At 44.1% G+C, this 20,921-nt stretch overlaps 1 protein-coding gene across 1 annotated transcript in view; it reads left to right on the plus strand.

The window, feature by feature from the left end:
• Positions 1-20,921, plus strand: part of met (MET proto-oncogene, receptor tyrosine kinase) — a 69,139-nt gene that overhangs the window by 18,656 nt on the left and 29,562 nt on the right. Inside the window, exons 3-10 of the mRNA XM_040132949.1 lie at positions 6,385-6,588; positions 13,476-13,604; positions 14,172-14,345; positions 15,810-15,967; positions 16,660-16,774; positions 17,139-17,275; positions 17,857-18,021; positions 18,386-18,485. Coding sequence (XP_039988883.1) covers positions 6,385-6,588; positions 13,476-13,604; positions 14,172-14,345; positions 15,810-15,967; positions 16,660-16,774; positions 17,139-17,275; positions 17,857-18,021; positions 18,386-18,485 — 1,182 coding nt within the window. The remainder of the gene's footprint in view (positions 1-6,384; positions 6,589-13,475; positions 13,605-14,171; positions 14,346-15,809; positions 15,968-16,659; positions 16,775-17,138; positions 17,276-17,856; positions 18,022-18,385; positions 18,486-20,921) is intronic.

Raw genomic sequence — 20,921 nt, forward strand, 5'->3', positions numbered from 1 at the left:
TCAGTCATGGTTTAAACCAATCTGCTCAGCGAAAAAGGTGAATAACAATTCTGTTCAGCAGTTACCTTGAACTTGGAGCAGCCCCTCTGTTGCATTTTATCTCATCTCTCCCTGTCACATTCACAACAACAAGATACTTATTTTGAAAGAAGGTAGGTAAACAGTTTGGGAGGTTGGTACAGTTTGTCATCGTGTGTGTGTGTGTGTGTGTGTGTGTGTGTGTGTGTTAGGATATCCAAATGTTTGACTTATAATTGCCACCTAGCTTTTGTTTCTGTAATGATACCCCTCACCTCCGAGGAGCGGTCCACAAAAGTGTTGATACCAAAACAGTTTCAGTCCTGGCTCACTTACATTCCGAGCAGCCATCGAGGAACCACCGTGAAGGGTCCCTGCCACATCATCCTAAGAGCGGATGTCAAACGCAAGCATCAGCGCGACCTCGGTGTTTCAGCACGTGAAAGTCGGAGTCCAGTAGGAGTGTTTTTACTGTATGTTTCAAACCGAAAGAGCGAGCCAAACATGAAAAGCCTGGGTTCAAATGGCGTAATGCATCTCGTATGTCAGGAGCTTTTATGAAACACCTAGAGCTACGAGCTGCATGGATGTAACCTAATATCAATCATCAACCTGTTATGTAAATACCACAGAACTTGGCCCTGCTGAATAATTTCATCATTCATTAAAATTACTCATTTAAAAATGATTCTCTCTTGGTCTCTCATCTCTATCTGTAAAGGTAAGAATTTATTAAGGAGTTGACATTTCTCATTCCCTTTTGATCTGCAGACTGTAACTTCAGCTAGTGTGTCAGTCCGACCGAGGGGTGAATTTGCAGGGCAACTCTGGGAAGCTCATCTGAAGAATGCGCCGTTTGCGAGTGGAAGTGGAGTCAAAGAGGTTCTCAGACAGCAGAAAGAGTGACTTTTGGCCCCTGATGGCCAAACTCGGCCGTCCACCGTTCTTCCCATTGTTTTGAATTGCATACATCCCCAATCTCTGAGAAGAAGAAGAAGAGAAAAATATGCTGATCCATGCAGAACAAGAAGTTGCTGTGTCAAGTGTGGATGTAAAATCATCCCTAACTGCGTTCTCGGAGATTATATTTCAGTCTTTTTCTTTTTTTTTTCCTTTTTTTTTTTTTTGAACTCTGAAATGCAGATTACATGTTGTAATGTAAAAACCACATTCCTTCACAGGAAAGGACGCAATTTCTCATTACGCACACCGTCGCCTTCCTCTGTGCGGAAAGGTCAACCGATGGTTGAGGAGGGGCAACTCGAATATCTTTGCTTAAGAGAGTACTCCAGCAATTTTGTGTTACACTTCCATAAAGCCTATAAAGAGAAAGGAAACAGAAGTCAAAATCGATGTAGCAGAGGGTGAGACGCTCTTTATTTTTAGTCCCTGGTGAGGTTAATAATCCGAAAACACTGGGTCCTTCCACTTCCCACAGGAAGTGTGGGATCACTGGAGGCAGGTAGTGTGCACATTGCACGACACTTGGGTGCAGGTGCAGCACAAAATAAAAGTATGTGAGGAAACGTGGAGCCTTCAGAATTCAGAGTGCGGGCTGCCTCTGCCTTTATTTAGCTGTGCGCGGGCTTTTCTCACCATTCATGCGCAGAGGAAAGACCTTTTAAGTAGTTACTACTTGCAGCCTTAGATGCCGGCAGATGGCAGTTGTGAAATTTGATGACGGATGCATGAAGGATGTCTGTTTTAGAAAACCAGTGATTTGAGAAACCTCCGGTTTGCTGCATGGCTGCAGCGAGAAGGCCACAGAAAGTGACACCATGGTGACTGTCGTTCCCAGGTTGCTTTCTTTAGCGCTGGTGTTTTTGTGTTTGTTTGGTTGGTTTTTGCAAAAAGCTGGCTGTCCAATTTTGGAATCAAATATGTCAAAGGGATCCGAAACAGTGTTTCAAAAAGCAAATTGTCAGTGGCAAGTGCAATCTTTATCTATCAGACTAAAAACTGGACTTGAAAAGGTCGATTACAAAATCATACGTCGATATTATCTGTACTACATCGCCACAAGGTCTTCAAACGTAGATGTCCAGGTTTCATGAAATGGGAAACTTTTTTTTTTTTTTACTGCCGGTCATTTTCTACATGTCTGACGTTTTTCAAAAACAGGATGTCAAATTAGACTAAAATCTCCACATGTTATTCTCCCTGTCTTCTTTTGGACCTGTTTATGTGTGAGGCCTCTTTCTGCCCGTGGCTTCGCCCACCTCGTTGGCTCCAGTATGAGCAAAGCTGTAGTCCTGCCTGGCGTCTGGTGGGCCACTCGACTGTGGGGCCAGCTGCACTGTGAGCGCCAGTGCCTGTCTTCGCCTTATTGTCAGCTTCTCTCACTCCTTAAGCTGTCTCTAACACCCTGACAGCCCCCCTACAGCAACACACACACACACACACACACACACACATTAACACTTGACTGCATGTGCTTGGCACAAGCAGCCACCTGTGTACTTAGATACACGCATACACACCACAGCTATTACAGCTACTGAGAGTCAGGTTGCAGAGTAACGTGCACCCTGAGCCCAGGTGGAGTACTGTAATGTGTGTTGTAACATTACTGCAACAATACACTCCCCCCCCCCCAGCACATGCACAACCACAAGCATGAACCCATATGTGCACTCCACATTCCTTTTGCATTTCCCTTTCTCTAAAAAATGCATTTTCACACAACCCGACAACAACCAAACCTCTCCGCTGTCTGGAGCTCACAATTGCACCAGCGATCCGAAGGTCAAAGGTCTGTTATTCCAGTGAGAGAGCCAGCTGAGCGACCGGCAACAAGATGGACTCCGCGGGTTTGTGCGTGTGTGCGAGTCTGCTAACTCCGGCTAAGCCTCCGCAACATGACGTGTATTTTTGTACATTAGCAGCAGCGCCTTTACTCTATTTTTTGCGCAGCACTGAGAGTGTTTGTATTAAAATCCTCTTCTGCCGGTAACCCAGTCCATGGTTTACAATTCAGGCATTAGTGTGCCTATTCACACAAGACCCAGGGGCCACAGTGAGAGTATGAAAACGACATTAAGCCACGCAGATCACCTTTCACCCCATCTTGACTCTCCTGAGCGGTGCTGCAGGGTTTGGGAGCTCCACCACACCGAAACCCTATCGTCACGCCGTTGTTTTCGGGGACAATGGCTGCTGGTTAGGTATGGGGCAAAAGGTGTATGATATCTCGCGTATCTGCCCCACGGTGCCGTGTTCTACGGCTGAGAGACACGTTTCCCTAAATGGCTTGGAAGGTGTAGAACATCAGGAGCACTTGCCAACACCGTAAATCTTCCAAAAGATTAATGTGTGAGAATCGTGAGGAATGTTATTTAAGTGCAACTTAAACTTCAGATGGAATCAGTATTAATAGAGATTTATGGGGTTATCAATCGATAATACTTTTTGATATAGACTAAAATAACATAGCATCAGAAACTTTGAGTACCAACAGCTGGCACGACATGCTTGCTCATTTTGGTATTGGTAGTAAAACTGTAGGTGAAAAGATGTCTATCAGAATTGGAATGCGTTTCATTGAAAGGTTGACAGGACTAACCATTAGCTTGTTGGCGACTATGTAACCGGTTCAAGATCTCTTATCTTTTAGAAGAGACCAAAATTGGTTAATAAAAAAAAAGAAAAAAAGAAAATGGTTTGTATGCCTCCACCTACAATTCAGATTAGCAATATCTAACCCTACCCCCCAGCATATTGACCTTTTGAAACTTACTTCTGAAACTCTTGCCAGCGTTCACGAGGTTTTAAGGTCAGTTTAAAAAAAAAAAAAAAGTTCACCTTCTCTTTGCCAGAGAATTTTGTTGTATTTCTTGTCTGCTTGGCATGAAAGCTGATTGTGAAAATCTTGTTTTTCTGTCTGTTAATGGCCAAAAATAAGCTGTTGTGTCAGTTCTGTGGTTGTCGATAGAGGCTGGTTTAAACTTGTCATGAATAACATAACTCCCCTTTTATTAAAAATATATAATAAAGGTCTTTATTGAAGTTTGTGTAAGATTTGACTTTCTTGAGGAACCTTTCTGCCTCCATGAGAACGTCAGTGTGACGTCCTCTTAAACTCTCTGTTTCCAAGCCAAGAAACAGCCGAGGATAACAGCAGCGGAGCTTCAAACGAAGCTCGTCAAAACAGCCTTTCCACTGTCCAATTTCACTTCCTTGATCCTCGCGAATACCTCAGCAGAGGCAGAGGAATGCCCCCAAGACCTTTTCAGTTCTCCCTCCCATCGTCCTGCTCCGCTTCAACAAACACCAAAAAGTCCTGTTTGTTTGCTCTGAAAATAATCAGCCAGAGGACTGTTTTTTGAGCTGCATGGCAGAATCTCGACAGTGATGATGTCTCGGTCTGCTCTAGTTTTAAGAAGTGAGAGGGGTTTTGGCAAATTCCATGTTTTTCATAGGTGCTCAGTGCTAGCCGTCCTGCTCTGAAAGTGCCAACAGGAGTTAAGTTGGATCACATTTTGAATCAAATTTGTGGCTAAAGGTAGACATAAACACAAACGTACACAGATTCACACATCAGAGGCAACTTGTCCACCATGTATGAAGAAGAGGAGATGTTTCATCTACCTTAGCTCTCAGACTCAAAGCCTCATCTCTTCCTACGTGTCCTTATCGTTATCCGATTCCAAATCAATTTCAGTCAGAGACTGTCATTCCTTATCTGGTTTGAACTGTTTGTCCCTTCTTTAACACTGAGTAACTCAGTGCAGATCAGCTGGCCTCACCACCTCCCAGCTGTGTGTTTGGCATAAAAACATCCAACCTTTCTGCCAGCTTTCAATTTCCTCCAAATTTTCCCTGCATTTGACTTAACCATTGTCTCTCTAACTGCAGTCACTGGCCTTCGGGACATTTAATTTAACCAAGATTTGTCAGTTAGCCAGTTTTCTCTGCCCTCCTCTGCTTTCCTCCTCTCAGCCTCGTCTCAGCCATGTAACGTCACCAAGAAAGAAACCCTCCTGATTTATTGCTTCACCATTGTTCTCTTCATCTTCAAAGCTTGCCTTTGAGAGCTACACTAAACAAATGATGCAGCATGTTTCACGCAAACCACAAAATAGTGGCCTTATGACCCAGACAGCTCTTTAGGTGGAAGCAGAGAGACGGTCATTAGTATGTTAATGATTAAAACCAACTTTGTTTGATGCGGTTAGATCACTTTTCAACCCTCTAAGTCACAACAAAAGCTCACAACCAAGGTCACAAACATCCCTGTGAGGAACGTTTCCTGCTAAAACTGTACACACTAATTGCACAGTGAGGCACTTTGGCGGCGTCCAGCAGTCGTCCTGATCATTCTACCTGCAATCGCTCCAACTCTTGTGACTCCACTGAAGAGGTCATCATCCACTGAAGCTGAGAAAACAACAGAAAGCTCAGGTCCGGTCAAGCGGCCAGGTCAAGGACCTTTTAAGAGCCACAAGAGGCCCGCCACCCTCTGGGTCATTAATAATTAATGAAACCTGAGGCTAGGACAGGAGGCCATGACTAAACACAAAAAGAGCCAGAGTGGTGAGAGGGCAGGGCTGGGTTAGTAAGGGGAGAGGAGGGGGGTTATTGATAGAGAAAAGGCGCTGAATCCAGCTCTGGCTACAGTCTGTGCTTTCACTGTATGCTCCAAGGGCTCCAGACACAACAATCTGCACTAGCCAGCGACATTTGAAAACCAAAGAGGGGGAGCTGGAGTGGCCGATTTTGGTTTTAAACTCAAGAGAGGAGATGGACGTAGAGAAAGAGGAGGGTGGATTAAAGGAGAAAAAGTGGGGTTTGCCCAGTCGGAGAGAGGAAAATTAGCTCATGGAATGAAAAACAGCATGAAAGTCTGCTCCCTGTTTCCCATGAAATCCTGCCATCCACAAACTTGTATTCAACAAAGCGTGTACTTGCCCTAGAGGTACTATCAAGCCGAGACCTCCATTACGAGCTCGGCCTGACGAAAGAGGAGCTAAGGGGGGCTTAGGAGGTTTGGCTCTTAACCCTCCCCCATCGGGCCAGATATGAAAGAAGATAGTTCAACACGATATTATATAACGAGTACTTTTTAGGGGACTAATCTTTTTGGACAAAGTGATCCGATCTCGCTGATGAGTCCCAAAAAGTACAGTGTATTTTTGTGTCAATCTGCAGTCTTCCTTGCATGGTCCAGATTTTTACTCTTATGCGACTTTACTAATTTGAAGTATACCTCTCCGACAGGATCTTTTTTCAGTGTTGAACATGGCCGCACAGATGTTGCTGACATTTCTAGGCTGCTTCTCCTGTCATATTACTATCATGTCCATAACCACAACAGAGAGCACTCCCTCGCCTGTTTTCTCTCCCTGATCCCTGTGGTTTCTTTTGCAGAGCTCCTCCGACGACTGTGACCCACATGAGGGAATCCACCAAGGGAAAGAGGGCAAGTACCGCCTGCAGGTGACACAGTTTGTCCAAAGGTTGGAGTACTGGCACAAAGAGCTGACAAACACCTTGGTGACCACTATCACTGTGCTACCAGTCCATGGCCGCGCAGTGGCCTACCTGGGCACCGCCGATGGACGCCACATACAGGTAAATAAGTCACCTCATACTCTCCTGGGTAATTTTTTACAGTGGACACTTTTTAAAAGACTGGAAAGAACTTAATTTGCATGTAAAACACTAGCAGTTAGGCCTAAACAGAGACCCTGTGGTTACAGTGGCCAGTGCAGTTTCCCTCTGTCATTGTTCATGTGAACGTGGCAGGATGTTGGTACGTGAGGAGTGAAAGCACACTTCCGGAGACGCAACACAGAGTCAGCTGCAGGTGCCTCAGCCAGAACGCGAGTTGGGGGAAACTAAAATTTACTTACCTCTGACCTATGCTCAGCGAGCCGCCTAAAAAGCCGTCTGAGCAAACACGGTCCATTTTGCCTACAAGTGTAAAAACCAACAGTGGATTCAACCCTCCCGATCGTTTGTTAGCAGCTTTCAACGTCTCATAAATGACCTGTCAGTGCTGCCTCTTTAGTTTTAGGGGGATTTAAGTCATTGGAGTCTCACTTTGGTTCATGTTTTCATGCTTTGTGTCTCGGTTAAAGTACAGTTTGAGAGAATACGTGGCTGGCATGTATCCTCAAGAACCAGACCTGTGAGATATTTATTAGCAGGCAGTTGAATTACTCACATAGGGCATTAATTGAATGATCCACCTGCACATCAGTTCACAAGACTAAATTATAATCTGAAGCGCCTCAACTACAACGGTTATGCAGGTTACTTGTGTTGGTGACACTACAGTGAAACCGAAGGATAAAATAACGGAAACATTTAACAAGGTACGAAGATCAAACACATGAAATAATTTTGTTGCCTTGAACGCCGGTGCACCTGCAGATCAAATGAGGATCTGGCTGGTTGTAGGTCCATTAGTCGCATTACTGTATGTTGCTTTGAAGAGTCATCAGGGTAGAATATGGCGTTTTGGCATTCAGCTTAATGAACTCAGTATGACTAGCCGGCGTAGCTGCATCTCAGACTGTGATTCCCTCCCTTCTCGTGTGGTGTTTTGTCCACCCACCCTACCGCCGATGCAACTGTGTGCAGCGGTTGCGAGCTGCACAGTAAAGTGCAGCAAATGAAGTTGCAGTGGTGCATCAGTTCAGCGCCCCAAGGAAATAATGAGGGTGAATGGAATGAAACACATAAAGTAAAAAGCTGAATTACCTCACGTGTTTTTGAAACACAAGAATGAAAAGACATGCATGGAAAAAAAAAAAAACGGCAAGAGAGACGTGGAAAAAGGGGCCGACAGCTGCACGGAAAGGGGGGGTGGGAGGCTGGAGGGAGGGTAGAGACGGTGGTAGTGGGGTACGAGGGGGCTTACAAGCTGAACGGCACGTTAATGGTGAACGGCGGGCTTCACTGACACGTTCCCTCGCACGGCATTTTCTACTCACTGAGCGTCCCGTGCAGCTGTTGCTGTGTGTTTCTCTACCATCACCCCCACCCCCATGGCCCTCCTTCAGTCCTTTTTTTTTTTTTGTTTTTTGTTTTTTGTGGTTGGCTGAATTGGCAAAAGTTCATTGTTTTAGTTGAAGGGGAAGGAGAAGGTCTGAAAAGGAGACCAGCTGTCCTGCAATGTAAAAATCTCCATTTTATCGCGCGATTACGTCCTAAAAATCGTACTTTCTTAAAACAAATCTGCCATTTTCGATAAACGATTGACTTTTGTTGACTCAAAAATTGTCTCGAAAAGAGTGCTTGAATTTTGATACAAGAAAGATTATGGCGGTTGTCTGCCCTAGAAGTGATTTCAGATAATACTTTATACATATATCTTCATTTGCATTGGAGAAAAATATAAATAATCTTGCTGCGCTACTGCGCTGGCAATTTTTTTTTTTTTCACTTGTGTTGAGGAAGTAACACTTAATAGAGGCAAAAAAGGCTTTGTAAGAGGGACATGTTTGCATTGGGAGAGAGACAGAGATTTGTGACAGAATTTGACAAAATCAATGGAAAAGCAAAGGAAATTTAATGAGCAAGAGAAAGGACTTAAAATTAACGGACAAGTATTAGAAAGGTTGTACAGGACCTGGTTGTGGGAAGTGAAAAGGAAAAGAATTGAAGAAGAGAATTTGTCCATCATTTCTATCGGTAATAATTGTATTGCCTTCTCCGAGATACAGTAATTCTGGCTGGTGCGGCGGAATTGCCAGGCGATGGTACGGGTTTTAAATATATTCCCAGCTAAGCCAAATTTATTCTGAACAGAAAACGAAGGCAAACGGTACGATTATTACCTACATGTCCCTGGTTCAACTTTCAAAAACTCTACTCTATGAAGTTCTGTGGAAAAAACAGTTTTCTTGTGATTGGGGGAATTCTTACTGACATGTCAAGCGCTCTCACTTTTTATTTTACAAATAAATTGGTAGAGATAATTTGGCTAAACTTGTTTACTTGCCCAGTACCTCCAAATAAATAGGTCGCCTTGTTCCCAGATTGCAGCACTTACTTTACTGCGTACAGTGTTACCGCAGATAGAAATAATAGCTAAGGAATATGAAAATAAAAGGTATCCGGGTGCGTCCGCGGCGTCTTGCTCACTTTCCCTGCCCTGATTTTCCTCGCCAGGCGTTTGAACCGATGACCCTCTTGCCACCTGCCCCCCCTCGATTCCAAAGCCAAGCAGCAACAAGAATCTGTGAGAGACGGTCGTCATTGCTTCAGCAGGTCATTTCATTGTTAGCACAGTTAAAAAAGACCCTGTCAACTTTTCATGTATTTCATTTTCCTGGTCGCTCCCAGTGGACGAGGCAAGAGGGAACATGGAGTAGAGGCAGTGAAAGAAAAAGAGCGCTGTTCCCCCCCGAAACGTCTCCATTCTGGCTCAGGAAGTGTTTCCCTCGGCTTCAGTTGGGCCACTGTGGGAATAACACAGTAGCCGTGTTTATAGACCAAACTTCCCCCCGCCTGCATAATACAATAAGCTGTAATTTACACCACTATTACCTCCAGAGAGATGCCTGTTGTATGGCCCTGTCCCGAGAGGAAAGCCACCCATTATACTCACCGTCACAAAGCTAACGTTGATCATGAGGCCCGAACAGTGGGAGGCATGACGCTGGAAAACAAGGCATTTCTGAGGGTGTGGCGGGAGCAAGCGGTGCATCGGCCGAACAGCGAAATCAAATTTAAAAGTTTCAGCGCAGAGCGTTTTACGTTTTTACTGGATGCTCTGGCGCACGGTAACTTTCAATAAGCGGATGAAGGAAGAAAAAAAAAAGAAAAAAGTGCCTTGAAGGATGTTTTGTCAAGCACAGTAAGTGATAAGCACACCCCGTAGCTCCCATCCCTGCAGTTCCTTGTCAGTGTGTAGTGGGCTGCCAGGTGTGAGTTATTCTGCATGTGTTTGTGAGTTTAAGATCAGTTTTACCGACAACACCATAATGCAGTGTTTTGTTTTGTTGTGTTTTGTTTTTTTCAAGGATGCTTGGCACTGCAGCTCCATTCTGACACGGCAGAAAGATTGTGAGTGTCAGTGGACTATATCTGTTTGTGTGTGTTTATATTTATTTGTGTGTGAGTGCGTGTTTGTGTGTGTGTGTGTGTGTGGGTATGTGTGTGTGTGGGTATGTGTGTGTATGATGGGGGTGAACAGTATAATTTAAAGGGTTTCATGTAACCGGAGCAACCGCACACCCCATTAGAGACCCTGTTCTTTTCTGTTTGCTCCCAGGCCTGTAATTGCCGCGTAACCGCAAACGATAAATGCTGTTCCAGGTGTGTGTGTGTGTTTGTGTGTGTGTGTGTGTGGGTGTGTGTGTGTGTGTGTGTGTGTGTGTGTGTGTGAGGGAGAAAGAGAGAGAGAGTTACAGAACAAGTGGAAAATTCTGTGGGAACAAAATGTTTGTCAGCCTGTCTGTATGTGTGTATGGGTATCTGTGTTTATATGACAGAGTGCATGTGTGTTTAGCGTGTGTGTGTGTGTGTGTGTGTGTGTGTGTGTGTCCTCGCTACAGAGGGTGTTTGTGTAAATCCTGCAGGTGTGGGACTGAGTGTGTCAGAGTGCGTGAAAAAGTGTTTGTATGCGTGATAGAGAGGCAGGAGAGAGTGTGTGTGTCCGTGTGTGAGAGTGTGTCTTGAAACACAACATGTCAGAGTACATGGTGTTTCTGCCAACGGCTGCATCCTTTTATTCCGTGCCCGTAAACCCGTCTGTCATCTCTCTCTCAGCGCCCTCAACTACAGAATGTTACAAGTTCAGGACTAGATCGAAAGTCTCTCTTACGAGTCAGCTCTTCACTTCAGATTGTAAGAAGTTGGACCGGAGCATGTTTTCTGCGTATTAGGATAGAGGCAAGTAATGTATTTCAAATAAAATGCAGTTATTCAAGACATTAAGATTTCGCAAGCTGCAGGAAGAACACGGTTGACTGATTACAAGACTAATTTTATAGCTGCCAAATGCTGCTAACTGGATGCTACCTAATATGAACCATTAAGAGGGTTTGTAATTGTGGTTGAAGCGATAGACATTATGGAAAGGTCCTCATTAGCTGTCTTATCAAGAGGTAGAGGTAAAACAATATCAAATTTGAGTACGTAAGCGTTTAGTCACCGAGTTTAGTACCGAAACTGAAGCAGGGGGGCACAGCTGACCTCCACCAGAGGGCCTTCCAACAACTCAAGAGCTTATTCACACGTTGCGTCTTGTTAGCGAGTCAGGATTTTGTGCAGACGTACGAACGTGTGAAAACCAAGAACGTCTCCGTGAGGACAGAACTTCAGAAGTGCAGTCCACAGTTGCCGAGTCCGGCCAACCTCTTGTTATGTCACATTTTAATAAGACAGCTCGGGAGCTGATTGAACAAGCCTTCGGACGGGGCTGCAGCTAGCTTGCTGTTTCTTAGCTAAAGCTAAACAGGTCCTGGACCGATTTCTTCACTGAATGCACAGAGATCAAATTAATATTGTTCTTCGCATTTAACAGAAAAGGCAACAAAAAGGGAAAATTCCAAAATGTCAAACCTTTGACTTTGTTTACTTGTTGTTTGAAGCAGGAATAACAATTAGGCAAATTACATATTCTAAACCATTCTTTTAAAAGCACTTGCTGGCCCTTTTTAAGTGGTTACATTGACCTCCAAATGATGGAAAGCAATAAAAAAAAAACATGTTCCAAGTTCAAATGTATTCAAGTTCAATTTTCCAAGCTTCTATAAAATCTTGACTGAAACCTCCTGTGAAATGACAAATAATCAGGGTTGGTTCTAAAGCAACTCCAGACTTTTGGCCGTGCGGACGTTTTGACTTGTCAAAGAGAGGTATGACTGATAACAGTAATAACGGCTGCATTCATTTGATTTAGCACGTTTACCTCTTCTACAAAAGCCTTTTCCTCAGAAAAAGTCAGTAATAGTTTGAGAGAGCGCGAGTATAAACGCAGCGAGGCAGTAAAAGCTGACCGGTTAGTAGATCGGTTTTCGTGTTGGGCGTGGTGACCTCTGTAGTCTTATTGACCACTTGTTAGCTACCGCCTTTTTTGAGACACGCAAAAGCTTAAAAAGATCACGCTCGTGGAATAAAGCGTAAAAATGTATTGAGCTTGTGTTAACCACAGAGCTTATTTTCAGGCAACTGACCATAAACCCGTTCAAAAAACCCACTGACTTCAGAATGAGGGAACTGGACGGGCAAAAATACCAACTTATGTCCGCGTTGTAGGACCCATTCCTGCAGAACTCTGTTCCTCCTCTAAACTAGTTAACAATTTAGAATGTCTACTGTGAGAAAGGCCTCTTACACAATTTGTCTTGTTATTTTTCTTGTGTTTCCTGTGTTAATTATTCTTGTGTTTAATTTGACACCACGCTGTAATGAATTTACCCGAATATAAATCTACGTTACACAATGGATCCATTACAATCAGCCAAACTCCAGCGAAAGTATTACCCAAGGAGGGATGACACAATCTGGATCATAATCTTTCACCAACTCCCAGTTTTGCTGGAGCATCGCCAGAAAACTTTTTGATGTCTTCCAGTTTTTCATCCTCCCGGCTTGGTTTGTGTTCCCCTCTTATTTAATTTATGACATGCATCAGTGTACAACATTTTGAAGCTCTCCAAATAAGCATAGCAACAAAGAAAAACAGTGGTGACAAGTGAACAAAGCCCAAGTCCCATCCAGGTGTCCTCGTCTGACCTGTGTGCTGGATGCTTTAATAAAAACAAACATCAAATATCGTGCCAGGTGCCTTGTGGCTGACATGTTTTTGATTTGATATAATCCTACTGCAACTTCAGCAAAACAGATGGAGCCGTTGTAAGTGCCTTGTTTTCCATTTTATGCCTGTTGGCAAAGTTTGACTGCATCCACAAGAAGTACTAGCCGGTGGATAGACAAATATAGATTTACGACACTGCATTGATTGTATATGTTGACAAATGCAAAAAACTAACTGTAACATGCCATACAATTCTGAAATAATTGATGTTTTAAGGTGTAATTCTTTCTATTTTAGATCGGCATCCACTTCATATTCACAACAGATTATGTTTGAATACATGAAAACAGGTCACTGGGATTTCTGCCACTGAATCGCCGGAGATGTTTTGCTGACTGACTTGTTATTGTTGAGTCACCCAGTTCTGTGGTCTAAAGGCTACGTTTTTAACCACACTCTGGTTTTGGCAGGAACCATCACTAAGTTTGTTCGTTGGCCAGTCAAGTGTCTCAGAAAGTAGTGTTCTTGTTACCAGAGCATTTGGTTTGGTGTCTGGTTATCCGTTTGCTTGATGTTTCTGTTGAATGTCATCTCTGCTTATCCTGTTGTTCTTTCATGACAAAGGGACTTTATTATTCCTCTCAGTCACAATCTCAGTGCCAGAGTTATGACACCGTTTTTTTGCCGTTGCATCAATAAATGCCCCTTTAAAGACGACTGCAGTGACGTGTCCTCCGTCCTTCAGGTGCTGTTCTCCCGATTTGCCTCTCCTCATGCCGACATCCGCCTGGACTCGAGACCCGTCTCCTCCAGTGTGGTACTGCTTGACGACAGCCACTCAGAGGGAGCCCTGCTAATGGCCACGGGAAACAAGGTGGGCTTTGGAACCACAGGGATGGAGGACACAAATACACCCCTGGTTCTTTTTGGTTCTTTTTGGTTCTTTCCTCAGCAAAATAAGAACTGGTTTAAAAACGGATTTCTATTTTAAACATTCAGTTTAGACTGAACAATTATTACACTAAATGCTTTACACCAAAACAAGGAGAAGTTTCTTGCAGATTTCTTGGAGTTCAGAAAACTGCTTGGAGTGAAAGCAAGTAAACAACAGTGAACATGAATCAGAGCCAGCTGATAAAAGAGAATATTGTTCCTAAAGGCTTGCCCTCAGGGCTCTTCATCCGAATGTTTTGGTTTCCTCTTGTCAGCCATTTCTGTCTGAGGGGAAATACAGAGGGGAGCAATTTCCTACAACAATTTCAAGTTTGAGTAGCTGTATTTTGCCATCCTCTCACTACTGCCAGCGTTGGAAGAACCTAATCTTATTTCTGCCGTTTACTCGTGTCAGATTTTTGTCACTTGTCATAAATGCTATAAACACTTGTTTTACATTTTAAGGGTCACACTAAGCTTTTTGTCCTCGATTCTGACCACCTCCTAGATCACCAAGGTCCCTCTGATTGGCCCCGGCTGTGGTCAGCTGACCACCTGTACTTCCTGTTTGCTGTCGTCACGGGTGACTGACTGTGGCTGGTGTGATGGACGCTGCACCAGAGCCAACCAGTGTCCCTCCTCCGTCTGGACACAGCACTACTGTACACCTGTCATTACTAAGGTAATCACGATGACCAGGCACCGTATGGTGGTGACCAGGGCGGAAAGGTCACAATTTTTATTAAGTCACAACTGTCCACTATCCAAGAGTTCGCCGGCCGAATAGATTTTCAGAACACACAACACGATGGCAGTGTGAGAATCTTTAAACCCCATTTTCTAGTTGTGTGTTTAAACCTATCACCCATCTTCATTGTTCAGTTCGATGCATTGTCAGCACTGGGCAAATATCCCGAACCTAACGGAAAACTTTAGCAACTTTGCAGCCTTCTACTGACTCAGCTTGCTGGGACACGCATCATGTGCTCACACCATGGCAGGTTCGAACTTTGTTCAAACTCTCTCTCACTCCTCTCCTCCCAAAAACCGCCCATACGATCTGCCTGTTGAACCTGTGATCTGTGTGTTTGCACTGCATTTATCTCCGCTACAGTGTGTGAAGGTCATGGTCCCCCCTGGAAAAAAAAGCAGACCTTTTGCGGCAGCGTTGTCCTACATACTACCGCTCGGACACTGTGGGACTTTTGCTGAGCTCAGTGTGGGCGGCGTTCGTTCCTTCTGACGTTTAATGCAGCACCCCACGCCGTGTGCACTGTCTCCATTTGAGAAAGCCCAACAACATGATACCTCTGCTGCTTAATGGGACAAAAACCTGTTGTTGATTTTGGAATTTGATAGAGCGTAATTTCATCGCCTAAATATAGGTGGAATACAAACATATTCATTTAGAAATAGATACAGTGACATTTGGAACAGCTGCTTTACTTACTGAGTCCTCTCTGACCCTTTTTTTTTTTTTTTTTAAAGAAATGACTTTCAAGAATGATATTCACCTCTCTGATCACATGTTTCAACAGATAATTACCACAATGAGAGGTTTTTAATCGCCGTAAACAATACCATACACAAATAAGACCATTCCCCAGAGTATTGGTAGTTTCTGTACGTAAGACATCGTGTTGCTTTACGGCACAATGTGACCTTGATATTTAGCACAAAACGGGCAGAGAGCACGGTGATTTCAGATCGAACAAGTGAAGAAATCCCCGTATCGGCAGATAGTTGAAGAAGTGAAAGGCCGAGGGAAAAACCGGCTCAGAAATGTTACTTCTGTCAGTAGAAACAAGAAAACAAATACACCTGGAACAACACCAGGAAGAAGGAGGTTGAGCAGCAACATCCTCTTTGAAACAATAAGCAAAGAATTTATGGCAAAGGTTGAATTAATTTGAGGAGACGTTTGCTGTGCTACAACACTGATCTGAGACAGAGACCAATCCGGGTGATCATGGTGGCATTTGATTACAGGAATTCTACCAAGTTGCACCAGATTTTGACAGCTCCACTGTATATTAATGCCCAAAAAGGTTAGAGACAGGTGATGACAGAGGCTTCCTTGTATTACATTGATACCAGACTGACGAGTGGATCTATAAAGTGTAAACGTTCCTTGCACATGCATTAGGTTTTCCCCACCTCCGGGCCAATACGAGGCTCTACGACGGTGACAATTTGCGGGCGCAACTTCGGCTTCGACAAGACGGAGAGCTTCAAGGCCTCCCTGGTGACTGTGGAGGTGGCGGGAGCTCCCTGCAAACTGCCCAGACAAGACAACGTAAACAGGTGAGTGTGTGTGTGTGTGTTTGTATGTTCCAGGGATTACACAGCTTCCGCGTCTTGCAAAATACATTACTTGTGTGTAGGTTTTGTGGAGAAATGTTAAGGGTTTTTGAGAGATTGTGTGCATGCGTGTGTGTGTGTGTGTGTATTGTGCAGGTCTCGCTTTGCTATTTTGTGCGCGCATTTTGAAAAACAACACTGTTCCTGCGCAGTATCTGAAAAGCCACCTTTGAGAGGCAGAGAGAGAGACAGAGTGTGCGTTAAGTGGTGGCTGCTTACGAGATAAAGGGACCCGTTACACTGGCGTCCTATAGGGGCTGAGCAGGTTTAATAGGAGTTATTGTGTTGAAGGAAGAATGTTAAGAAGCCAGCCCCCCCCCCACAGCATGCCACATTCAGCACATGACTCCCCTAACTGAAAAATTGCTGGGAAAAATCGCTGCATCCAGACTTTCCACTCTTCCAAATCCACTGGGGCCATGTCCCATTCAAAAGCCCCTTTTGCTACAAACAACCTCATTGCAAATTGGGGAAAAAAAATAAAAACGCCGCCTTCTCGATCCCACATGAAGATCGACCGCTTTGTGCATTCCTGCAGGATGGTGGATGATCATTGAATTAGGATAAATGCTGGATGGCTGTGGCAGGGTATAATGCCTGGTCTGTATGTTGTTTTGGGGGGGGTTCGTGTTTAGGTGGACTGAGATACATTGCTCCCCAGTGTTCAGTGGGAACTTCACCCCATCGGGCAGCACAGTGAAGGTCACCACTGGCAACAAGGTAGCAAAGATGGAGGCCTTCACCTTTGTGGTAAGAAATGAGCTTTTCCTTCGTTTCGTTTGCACTTTGTGAAAAATCTCATTTTGTCTTGTACGAGGGGATTGTGAGTATTACATCATGTCTTGTTTGACTTGATGTTTAAAAAAAAAAAAAGCCAAAATAAAACCTGTATACACATGAATGCCAACGTTAACCATATCTCAGCATGGTTACTTGATGAGTTTCTGTTAAAGCTACTCTTTAAAACTGTCTATTGATGAATAATCTTTTAAATTCCAGTATTTTCGGACAGTTTCAACAGAGAATCTTCTAACGAATAAACAAATTACGCCGAACTCAAGTACCTCAACTTAAGACTGAGTTAGTCAAAGTGTCTGGTGCTCTCTGCATCCAGGAACCGGTGATCGACGAAATCTTCCCAACATTTGGGCCCAAATCCGGAAACACCATGCTGACCATCAGAGGAGCCTTCCTGGATACTGGGAACAGGCGAGAGGTGACTGTTGGGAAAGCAGCCTGTACAATCAAGAGGTCAGTTCACACCGGTCTTCATTTATCGCTCCAAATCTGTCTCTCCCTCTCTCTTCTTGCCTTTCCTTCTGTCTTTTACTTTTCTTTTTCCTTTTCTCATTCTCTTGGCCTCACCCTCTGTGTAACAGGAACGCTCTTCAGAGTATAGTGGCTGATTTATTCTCTCTACCCATTTTTTTTTCTTTTCTTTTTTCTGTCCTTTGGCAAGGTTGTGCTGTGCACATGTAGGAGTTGTTTTAGGTTTTATGACACATAGTCACAAATTTGCCTCGACATTACTTTGATTTCACTGACAAAATGTTGCCTTTGAACCAGAGGACTGGTCAAAAGGTCAAAGCTTTTTCTTTCATTCATTCTTTTCCTCTGATTTTTCTCTCTTTTCCTTATTCTGTTTCTTTTCCCGCTCGAGCAGGACTTATTAGGAATTGTCTGCCGGACTAATGGAAGAGAAATGCATGAATAGGGGCCTGGACAATGGCTGCCACTGTACACACTAACACAACACTATATCCTGTGTTTTTATCGCTCCCCTCACCCCCCCCTCCCCACCCACCCACCCTCATTCTAACCTCCACCATCAGCTCGTCGTCTACCATGCTGACCTGCAAAACACCTCATACTGTTGTTCCCTCCGAGCAACCCGTGAAGCTGACGGTGGATTCAGTGGAGCTCCACGCCCCCATGCTGTTCACCTACAACCTAGACCCCATCATACAAAGCATCCAGCCCTCACGCTCCTTTGTCAGGTTAGTGCACAACATTCAGAGTAGGTTTTCAGTCTATATGGTTTTTTTTTTGGATTTGCAGGAATGGTTTTTGTATCACTCTTCGTCAGCGTCAATTCAATTTATTTTCTCCAAATTTGAGCCCTTGCATGTTTCTTCACCTGAGGGGAGGTACGAGAGAGAGAAAGCGAGGGCGAATTTGATTTAGAATATCTGCGGACGAGCCAAGACAGATTGACGCTTCAGTTTTACGGCAGGAGGAAACGAGTGGGAGGTGACAAGTGGCTAAACTGCTAACGCTAACAGCAGGTCCCTCCCAGTGGGAATCTACTGTGTCTCTGGTTCATGTTAATGCTAATATCCGTTCTCATCCCCCTCACTGTAGCGGAGGCTGCACAGTGTCGGCTCACGGCTCCTTCCTCCAGTCCGGCCTCCAGCCCCAGATGGTCCTCAAAACCAGTCAGGATGCTGGGGTCTTCCATGTGGTGCGTACAAGAAGGGTTTTTATATCCATGATGTGATGTGCGTCATTTGAGTTGCAAAGTAAAAAAAAAATAAAAATCATTTGTAATGTTTGCACATCGCATCACACATCACACTGGCTGAGCACATATGCAGTGTAGATCCTGTCTGAGACATATTTCCCCCTTGGAGCATATAGGAGCTTTTCCTGGAACTCAGGAATATCTTTTGGACCTTTCCATAGATTCCGACTGCAAGACCATTGTGCAGGTGTTAGCTCCCTCCCCTAGAAAAGTCCCTGCTCCTGAGCTGATACCGGCTAGGTTGCTAAGAGGGCAGACCCCGCAGCACCGTGCAAGTCTGATGGATCGACCGTCAGCCTCATCACTGCAAAAACTTACTCGTGTCAATGTTAGCGCCTAAGGAGGGAGTTTCTTTCAAACCTCTTAACACTGAAATTACATTTATGTAGAACGGAGATCATTGCTACTTTGGAGACAGGTGTGCTTCCTTTCTGACGCGTCAGTCTCCCCTTTGCATCTCTGTACGTTTCCAACACCTGTTCAGAAATCACACCGGAAGTGCCAAACTTGGTTCCCGATTAAGTTCTCGTTCACATGCTGAACGGCAGGCGAAGTGGGGAAAATAAACTTTTCAAGTTCCTCGCTGTCACAGGCAATGTTATTGTCATTATACATCATAACGCCCCCCCAGAAACCGTTTGTGAAAGAGTTTCTTGACAATGGAAAAGAGCAAAAGTGTCAGACAAACATGAGAAGAAAGGAAATGGAAAATCCACATACTGATCTGTAGGATCCAGCTGTAACCTCTGACTCACGCACAGTAGCAGAGCGAAGCTTTTAGGATGCTCTGGCTCTCTTCACCTCCGTCAGGCTTTATTCTACTTATTGCAGGAAAATGATACACACACATGCATGCCTGAGGCACGTCGTCGCTCCCTTAGACTGGCTGGTCTCCACAGCAACAGCCCAGAAGTGCTTTTAGATACCCAACCCCGACGCGCATCAGGGTTTCACCACGCTCTCTGCAGACCTTAAAAATGCCTGAAATTGATCTAGCTTGATTACAAGAGGCTTAATAGGTGTCAAATGTATATAAATTGACATCCAGGTCAGAAGGCAACATGGCTTGATTTAGTTATAAAGACATTTCAAGGTTCCATCAGGGCCACTGACTGATCCCAGGCATTAGGACCAGGACAAACGATACCTTTTAACTTATATGTTGTATTAGCGGATCAGGAGGATCGTAGATGGACACCCTGCAAACCGTAATCTTTCCGGCTAAATGTACATTTTACAATCAAACAACGCTCCTCACAGCAAAAATCTCCTTCCTATCAACTGCTTTTGAGTTATTGACAGTTTTATTTTCATAATACAAGTGGAAAAAAATCTTCCAGGGCATTAAGACTGTTATTCACTGCAAAATGTTTCAAGCATTTCAAGTTGAGTTTTTCTTGATTGTGGCGCTAAGACCTCTCTTGTTCTGTCATGTTTCTCGACACTGACACTAATTTCTAGAAAAATGTTCACACCAGTTGATTTCTTTTGAAATTAGGTGGAAATATCCTTAAGGCAATGAAAGTAAGCCTTTTAGGCCTCAGTGATAGACCGAGATTACCTGAGAGGATGGAGAGTGGTGCTGTGCTTCCCTGTGTCGCTGTGTTTTTTGTTGGTTTTTTTTTCTTTAACAAAGCTAGACACGACTTCATGGGAAAATCCGGATTCCCAATTCATAACGCAGACATAACATTCAGTAAAAAACCATATTCCAGATATCTCTTTGGCCAGTGTTGAGCGGCCCTACCGAATTTTTCATGTTGCAGCCAGAAAAGACTCACGGCTTCCCTCTACTTCCTTGAACTTAGTGACCCTCTGATCCACTCTTATAGTGCGCTTGGATAACAGTCTCGTAGCTTGGATTTCATCACGGTTGCTGCTGAAATGATACCACATCCTTTAGGGAAAAAAAGAGAAATGGGGCACTTTTTTTTTTTTTTTTTATATCGGTTGACCTGCACAAAATTCTCAATGTAAAGAAGTCATTTAATATCTTGAACTGAAACTGAAAGCAAAGTTCCTGTAACGGTTTTTTTTCAAGCAACTCCACAACTTTTCTCTATAAACGGGGCAAAACTGTTCTAATCTTTCCACCAATTCCAACTGACTTGGTTGGAGTACACACTGTTTCAGAGCGAAGGTGACATGTTTCTGGTGAGTCATAAACAAACAGCCCTTTACACACAGTGAGGGTGTTTGTGTGTGTGTGTACTTGTACTCCTTGCGAGGACCAGTTTGAATTATAGACCTCACAGAGCGACAACGTTTTGGGAAAGCGAGGACACTTCACTCTCTGACACAACTTCAAAATGGCCGTTTGAGGGTTCAGGCCTGGTTTTAGGGTTCAAGTTGGAATCGGGTTTCGGTTAGGGTTCG

The sequence above is a fragment of the Xiphias gladius genome, chromosome 8 (assembly GCF_016859285.1).
Source record: "Xiphias gladius isolate SHS-SW01 ecotype Sanya breed wild chromosome 8, ASM1685928v1, whole genome shotgun sequence".
Taxonomy (NCBI): Eukaryota; Metazoa; Chordata; class Actinopteri; order Istiophoriformes; family Xiphiidae; genus Xiphias; species Xiphias gladius.